General features: G+C 44.2%; 1 protein-coding gene across 2 annotated transcripts; it reads right to left on the bottom strand.

Moving 5' to 3' along the window:
- Positions 1–1684: 1684 nt before the first annotated feature.
- Positions 1685–8376, bottom strand: Tent5a (terminal nucleotidyltransferase 5A). Of its 2 annotated transcripts, none has more exons than XM_006983730.4 (3): positions 8244–8376; positions 7459–8005; positions 1685–6380 (listed from the first exon to the last, which is right to left on the bottom strand). In XM_006983730.4, the coding sequence occupies exons 2-3, from the start codon at positions 7966–7968 to the stop codon at positions 5604–5606; spliced, it is 1287 nt and encodes a 428-aa protein (XP_006983792.1). In that variant the 5' UTR covers positions 7969–8005; positions 8244–8376; the 3' UTR covers positions 1685–5603. The 2 variants fall into 2 exon arrangements, with proteins under 2 accessions (XP_006983792.1, XP_006983791.1); XM_006983729.4 differs by having other exon boundaries at positions 8189–8345.
- Between the last annotated feature and the right edge of the window lie 256 nt (positions 8377–8632).

Raw genomic sequence — 8632 nt, 5'->3', positions numbered from 1 at the left:
GACCATGATCACCTGGCCCATATAAGGTTTCTTGGGCCTCTATATTAGTTGTAGTACATAGATAAATACTAAGACTGCCCACACTTTAGAGGTAGAGCTAATGTCCCCTTCATTGAGGGGGTAGTATTTACAGAGATTATGTTGAACTCTACATGAGAAATTTGCATCCTCACATCATTCACTCAGTCATCCAGCTACTCATCTATATCAGCGTTGCTGCATGGATGATTTATTATGTTGCTTATTATCCTAGTTATTGATTTTGCTGTACAAATTTCAGTTTCACCCACTGGAGCTCTATCCATCATCATAACCTGTTTGTAAGCTTCTCTTTCTTTCTGAAATAACAAGATGTCCCATGGTCCTTGTGTATATTCCCTTCTCTGTCCCTAGGTTTAGATCCAGCCACTTCTCCACAGAGCTTGGTTTCCTTCTGTTGGAGTGCAGCACTAGAAGCCAAGATGTAGGCCCTATTGGATGAGAGCCACTGAGCTCTTAAGTGGCTTCTCTCCCCTTTTCCTGCCAGAATACATTTGTCAGTTAGCTTCATGATATTCCTATCATGGATTTCAAACATGGTTCTGAGGGGGAAATTATGGCTTCATTTCAGAAACATATAATGGTTTTAAATATTTTAAAGATGAGTATAATTTACCTTTTGATTATTATTGCCATGTTTTCTTTTTCTTATTAAAGGAACTGAATATTTAGAGAATGGGGTTCCTAAGGAAAGGACTGGTTAGCTAAGTGCAGCCTGGTAATTCAACTAGAAATGACAGGGTGTACCTAAGCCTAGGAGGAGTTTAATATATACTATCCTTATCCAACCCTTGTTTAAAAAGAATTACATGATGGGCCAAAGACTCATCAGGGACTGCTTGTAGAAGAATGAAAAAGTTGCAGCAAAGGATAAAAAATCTGACACACAAATACTATTATTCTTCCAAATAACTGGTGTGTGTGGCGTGGGGAGTGTGAAGGAATCTGACTTTCGATACTAGGAGTATCCCCTTTCATCGATGCAACATCAATCATGTGTTCTACTCAACATCAAGGCTTTGCCTGGCTCTTAAAACCACAAATATGTCCTAATGTAGCACAGGCTTACCAAACGCGCGCACACACACACACACACACACACACGCACGCACGCACGCACGCACGCACGCGCGCACACACACACACACGCACGCACGCGCACGTCTCATCTTTTTTCTACTTCCTCTTCCCACTTTTATTACCAATAGGTATTCCTCATACAAATTAAACATCCTATTAAATAATGTAATTGTGCATCAGATGATATTTAAGTAACACTGATGGCAGAATCACGGTTGTTAGGTTACTCAGAAAAGCCAAGCCTACTCAGAACCCCCAGAATTCTGAAGTTCGGAGCTGAGAGTCTGCTGATACTGAAAACAGCTCTGTCTTCTGGGTCACTTATCCCTGCTAAGCTTATACCCAGACAAAAATTTTTGGCACAGAATAGCTAGTCTCTCTTGAAGCTGTTGGAGTCATTTAGATGGACTGGCTGGAGGCTGGACACAGTCGTGTCTTGTGCTACAACACAGCTTCGGAAGGTTGGTCTGCTCCTGTGTGTGCCTCACGCTTGACAGTGTACACAGCTTGGGGTTCAGAGGACATGATCTTTAGCACATTAAACACCAGAGAGAGCAGACACTAATCAATAGAAAAAAATAACTTCTTTTTATTTACAAAAACAAAAAAAAATCCAAATATTGGATGCTGTAAACAAAATTCACAATCTGTTCCCTCTAGCACTGATACGAACATGTCAGTTTTGAAGAGTCCGTTTTCCATCAACACCCTTTCCTGCCTGTGGCACACCATTGTCAAAACATTCCAAGAGTGACCCAAGGTGCAGCTTGCTCTGGTAGGACGACTCAGATCAGGCAACGGTTGTAGAGAAGTAGGAGCGGGGGTCAACAGGACCCAGAGCCTCTTACATCCCGCAAAGCCTGGCAGTAAGTATCCCCCAGCCCCTCACCATCTCCCACTTTGCACTCTCACCACTTATTTCTTTGCAAGCCATTACCATGACAAAATGTGACACAGAGATCCCTCCACGGCACTGAAATGGTGATGCTAAAAGAAATCTTAAAGAAAGAGTATATTCAAATAGGTACTATATATGAAAACATGTTTTTTTTTGTCTTTTTTTTTGTTTTATCTAACACACTTTTTTCTTTCACAACAAAAGCTTATTTTTGACAGCTGCTGACAGCTTTCAACATAATACATTTCATTTACAAAATAGTTCACAATCTTTATTTAACAAGCATTGCATTGAAAACAAGGATATGCACGGTAAAGCAACCAACGACAGCAAACAGAAAGGGGTGGCATAAACAGTATGTTCACTTTTCATTTCATTTCTTCCCAGGCTTGAATTACAGATATTCTGCCCATCCTTGTGTTTTCTTGGACCCAGGTCAAAACAGTCTAGCTGTATTAAAGAAAGCGAGTGCTCAATTCAATCTTTCAAAGTCCATCCCCCTGTAAGAGTTCTTGAGGCAGCTGAACTTACTGCAGATGAAGTAAACTTTGTAAGAGGACACAGTCACAGGCTAAGTGTGCTCTGACATGCCAGATTGGACACGTGAGAAGAGCCTCCAGAAGACAAAACTTCCTCCTGTTTCAAAGTAACAGTTCACTAGGCAGATAAACACAAACGCAAACACATCACCGGCACTGATCAGACACGGAGAGCTGGTCTTTGCTCTGACATTCAGATTTTTAGGCCACACATCCACAAAGAGAGACATATACTCCATTGTGTGTTCAACTACATATGCACAGGACTAGAGTATGCACAAAACAGAAATAAATTATATGAGGGTTAAAATAAAGGCTGAAAGTTGTCTTGAACACAGCCTGTTCTATCTGAATGCCATATGCTGGCACTTTCAACTAAGCTACCAACCTTAAAGTCATCAAGCAAAGAATATAAATACTTGAGAAAGTAAATGAAAGGCATATTTTCTAATAAGGCTCCTTCAAACAAAACCCTGTGTTGTGGATTAACAGCAGGTTGCTGCTATGGCAGAGCCAGAGATCTCCAGACTTTAAAAACAGTGGATAACTCATGTATGCAGAATTAGCACGAGCAGAAACCAGGTCACCAGATGAGCCTCTGCTCCCCAGCAGTCCAGGAGAACTTGCTAAGAGCTAAGCAGGCTGGACTGTGGTTTCTGATAGGTGAACGTCAGGCCTCATCTGCAAGGTGAACAGTATTTCCCAGGACTTTGCAAGTGATTTTTCAGACCTAGGGCCCGTGATGAGGGAAACTGGACCAACAAGAGAGTAGGAAGAGTTCCTTATAAAAGAGAGTGGCAGTGTTGGGGACTGTGACAGCTTGGTGGGGATTCACAGGGAAGCTGCTACAGCAAACTCATCTGGTTCCTGTTAAGGCTTCAAATACAGATGCACCCTTCAAATACAGAAGGGTGGTCCAGACAGATTAACCTATACTAACCTGGCCATGAGAATCTAAGAGATGCCCAGGTAACAAAAAAAAACCAATCACACTGCCAACGTGAGGGTGCTATGTCCTCCCTAGCTCCTCTGTAACTGATGGAGTCTGCAAAGGAGTTATCATAATTAGCAGTCATTCATAAAGATTCAAGGAGATTATGTGATTGTTTCACAACAAGAAGGGAAGGTTTGTAATGCATTTGTTTTGCTTTTAGAAATATATTTTCAGAGACCAGTGTCTGCAGGGCTAGGACAGGAGTTAGGATTAGCTGTTACTAATATGAAGTCATATTATCAGCTCATATCACAAAGGTATATAAATGGTCTCTTGGGAAAAAAATAAAGTTGGGTTTGATCAAATCAAAGTGATTCAATTTAATGTACAGTACTAAATATTTCTATGCAGTGTGACAACCAGATCAAACATGTTTCATATTGGAATAAATTTATAAAATGTATATATAATATATATATCCTATATATAAACTTTATGCAGTTGTGCAAATACTCTTTAAAAAGGGTCATTTCACATTTATTAAATTCTAGTGGTCCAAAATGCAGAATGCACTCATTTGTATATTTATTTAAATATTAAGAAGTAGTGTTCAGGTCCCAGAAATTCTTTTTAGCAGTTATGGATTAATTATCCTATCTCTGGCCCATGATCCACAAGTTCTATGCCTTGAAGGCATGAGATTCTATTTATTTAAGGTGAGAGGTTCAGACTGTCAAAATGTCAGGTCAAGTCAATTAAAAAAAATGTTCTATCATATATTCTCCCATTTGTGAAATTTTCTGGTTCACTGAAGAGAAGAAAAATAACCTCACTAAAAATGTATAATCTCTGCTCTTCCTATCAAATATATTACTCATTTCTCTCATTTTTATATGGGTTTTAATTTGTCATTGCAACATGCCCATGACATCTATGATCCTAACAAAAACATAAAATGCACAATATTTTAAAATTTCCTATTTGATACATTATTTTATAGGTCATAGACAAAGGAGTGTGTGTATATACATACATATCACATATATGTGTGTGTACATACACACAAACAATATACGAACACGTACCTATGATAACATCACACCAAACAATATCAACTTTATATAGATATTTGCCAAGAAAAAAATAGGGCATTTCCTCCACCATTCACAAGCTTGTATGTTTGTTTGTTTGTTTTTTCTTGAGTCCCTGATAAAATAAAATAACCATTAAACCATAAAATAACTTTTTCCACTTCAAATCCTCTAAAAGCAACAGGCACTTTGATGTGTATTGGTGTGTAACAAATATAGTAACTCTTTATATATCCTAGTCTATCTTTTCTGCTTGGGGATTTTTATCTGTTAAATCTTTGGTCCTTGAGCATATTTTCTTGGCTACAGCTGGTTTTGCTTGCGTTCTTCACATTTTAAGAATGCAAGCTATGCACAAAGCTGGAATTAATGGGTTGTGTCATCATTAAGTTCCGCTGTTCGTTATGAGAACAGCATCAAACTACTACTGTTCATTTGGATTGAGCAGTTTCTGTGAGGAGAACGGGATCCTTCCAGAGAAAGCACTTGCTGCAAGACGGACGGTAATCCCCAGGAGGAGTCCCGCTTTTCCCATATTGTTACTTCCTGACCTCCTCAACTGATAAGACAAGGCTTCTCTCCTCTGTCTTTTCCCTTTTGTGAATGCCATCTTAAAAGTTTTCCCACCATACCCCCTCCCCTATGGCAGAGCTATGGGAGTAGTTGCTGCAAACCCATATTGTCAACAATGGAGCCATTTTTTTTTTTTTTAATTCCCTTGTTATCTTGGGAGAACCTGGCTGCCTTTACTAATGGGCCTCTTTTGTTTCAAGACACAATCCAATTGGGTAGAGACCATGGGGGTGTGGCTAAGGAGGGTGACAAGTTGAGATCATGCTCCCTTACCAATGGAAAGATCCATAAGTATTGCCAAGCAATCCGGAGCACGTCCCCAGTGCACAGAACACATCCCTAATTAGGGATGGATCACTCCTTTTTGTTGTTGTTTAGTATTTTTTCCTTTTTCTTTTTTTCCTATCCTGTCTGAAATGGCTTCCCCACAGGACATTTTTAAGTGATTCTTAATTGCAGGGTAACCAAGTGGAGTATGTCTGCTGTTGGCATGTGAATACTGGCTGAACTTGTGCAATGTAGTAATTGCTAAAGTTAGCATCCGCAACATAAGGGGCTGGCTGGTAATAGCAAGTGACATTAGCTACATTCGGGATGACATTTTGGTCAGCTAGCACCCGGATTGCCAGCATGGTGATAAGGTTTAAAGTCTGCCTCCTTTCGTGTCCCATCAGGCACACCGTACTCTCATTTACCACTCCATGAAGGGTCATGAGATAGTCATACTTGCGGTCTTCCAAGCCCACGAAGTGGTTCTGCAAATAGGATTCCAGCTTTCTCTGCTGCTCCCCAATGTCTGAGAAGTCGATAAAAAACCTGGAGCACATGTACCTCTGGAGGGTCTTGATCTCCTCAGAGGCAGGCCTGAAGCCCCTCACTAAGAGGTTGCAGTACTTAAGCAGGCCTCCCCCTCTTATTTCCTCTGGGTTCCTGGTGGCAATGATCTTGTTGCAAAGGTGATCAAAGGCTTCATGGAAATCACCGTAGACACTCTCGCCGATTATTGTGGGGTGAAATGTCTCTGTCATCGGGTTCTCTGAGCACTCGTAAAAGAGGAGAAGAGAGTCTAATTTGATTTGAAAAGAGTCTACACTGAATTCGAACTGCCTCCGGAGGGAATCCACAAACTTCAGCTCCACATTTTTGCCGCTGTTGTTTGACAGGGATATAAGACTCCACCGGTCAGAGTCATTGCACACTTTAACCATTTTCTGCACGTAAGCTTCCTACAATTGAAAAGACAAAACAAGGAGATGAGCAAAACTGGAAAAAAATAATAATAATAAAAAAAGAACAATCAATACATCTCAGCTTCTCAGCTGAGAATTATTTTGCTCCTTCCTGTTTGTTTTGTCAAGTTTCAGCAAAATACTACCTACAAGCTTAAACAGTCTTAGGAAAACAGGGAAAAAAAATACATTTAACGAGTAGTTTTGCTGTCTGGGAAAGAGACTGGAAGTAATGGTTTGAGGCTTTTGGCAGACATAGCAGCGTGCTAAGGGGTTCTGTTGTCATGTCTGACTTCAAATGTTATTTTTTGAAGATGGTTTAATAGGCGCAATATTCGCCCAGTATCCACAGAAAGGCAGACAGTGTCGTGAGTATGCCTCTCACCCTTGTCTCCAGCCACCCAGTTCTCCTCCCCCTTAGGCAATCAATCTTATCGGTCCCTGGGGTGTCCCTTCAGTGACACGCTACAGTTATAGCTAAAGAGGAACTAAATTACCTTCAGACAACTTTAATTAATTAAACAAAACGCCACCTAAACCGAGGGGGAGGGACATACTACTACACCCTCAGCACATAAATTAACCCAGAGAATCACCAAATATCTTAAAGGCTGAAGTCAGTTGAATCCAGAGTAGGAACCTATTCACATTTTCCAATACAATAAAAAACCCATTGACTCAATTCTGCTTCAAGCTGCTATTTTCCCAAAGCCTGGATCACAAGATGACTCAAAAAAAAAAAAAGTATTTACATCATTCCAATCTTCCACCAATCAGAATGAACTCTGGACAGGAGTCCAAGAAGGAACGTCAAGAGTTAAACCATACAGAGAAGGAAGAGAAGGGAACGAACGCAAAAGGAGGAAGCACGCAGTTGTGGCGCCGCCGAAGCTCCCAGAAAACTAAAACACTTCACATCATTCTCGCACCTTACTTCACTCGTGAAAAAAAAAATCAAAAATAAATAAGCGTCCGCACCAGGGCCGAACTAGCGGCAGTTAAGGCAAGTCGGGCTTGCCTTCTGCTCGCACCCCAGTCCGCTGCTGTGCCCAAGCCCATCTCCAAGCGGCTTTACCTTGAGAGTGAGCGGTGTGATCTTCTCCTTGTTCACCCCTTCGGGCAAGAAGTCCAACAGGCAATCCAGCACGACGTCCTTCACAGTCTGAAACTCCTCTTCCCCACGCAGGTCAGCGCAGAAGATGAGGTCCAGGTCCTTGTAGCCCAGGCCACTGTCCTGGTGTAGGACGTGACTAGCGGCCGAGCCGTTGAGGCGCACGTCGCGGACACCTATGCTCTTCTCCTCCAGACGCCTCCGCACTACCTTCACAATCAGGCTCGGCTGCAGCTCGAGCGTGGGGAAGTTGCCGCGCCCGTGGATCGGGATGGTCTCGCTCAGGATGCCGTCCAGCCGCTGCACTTGCTCCCAGTTCAGCACGTTGCAGTGCGCCGTGGGGCTTTCGCAATAGTCCAAGCAGCGGTCGCCGAAGCTGCCGCCGCAGCCACCGAAGTCAGCACCCAGGGGGATGTAGGGGCCGCAGGTCAGCTCGTCCTCCGCCATGGCAAAGTACCCTTCGCCCTCGGCCATGTAGTGCCCGCCGAACGCCAATTGGCCTTGGTCAGTCCTAAAAGGAAAGAGTAGGTTTAGGGGAACATCAGGGAGGTCCGCGGGTGCGGGGACAGGGACCCTCCGAGGGACCTGGGCTCCACCACCTCCCCGATCGTGACCCGCCTGGAGCTGCCCAGAGTAGCCCTTCTCCCCGGACCGACCCCAGTGCCCAGCCGCGCCCCGCAGAGCAGCCCCGCACCAAAAGTATCTCTGATGCATCTGGAAAGCGCAAGCGAGAGTCCCGTCTGTGTCACCTGGAGGCGGCCGCCCCTTCTAGGAGCGCAGGCGACCGAGGAACCGCGAGGCGGACACACTTCGCAGGAGCTGCGAGTGCGCTCCGGGCAGCGGCCCGCGACTTCGCCGCGCAGACCCCCGCCGCGCCCTGAGCGTTCCCGCCCCTCGCCCGCGCCCCGCCCGCGCCCCCGCTGCGGTGGTCTCGGAAGTGGCGGCTCTCGGTGCCGCCAATGCCGCCGCGCGCACTCGCGTCTCTGGAGCTTTAGCAATTGTGCGGGGGGAAATGTCTTCAGTACTTTTTTTATACCGGGCTTCTCCGCGCTTCCGGGGCCCCAGAGAGCGGCGCTGGCCACACCCTCTCATTTGCATAGGGCACCTCCCCCCCAGCGCCACCCCCGCGGGCAGTCGC

This window comes from Peromyscus maniculatus, chromosome 7 (assembly GCF_049852395.1).
Source record: "Peromyscus maniculatus bairdii isolate BWxNUB_F1_BW_parent chromosome 7, HU_Pman_BW_mat_3.1, whole genome shotgun sequence".
Classification (NCBI taxonomy): domain Eukaryota; kingdom Metazoa; phylum Chordata; class Mammalia; order Rodentia; family Cricetidae; genus Peromyscus; species Peromyscus maniculatus.
This window is presented reverse-complemented; position numbering and strand designations above follow the sequence as displayed.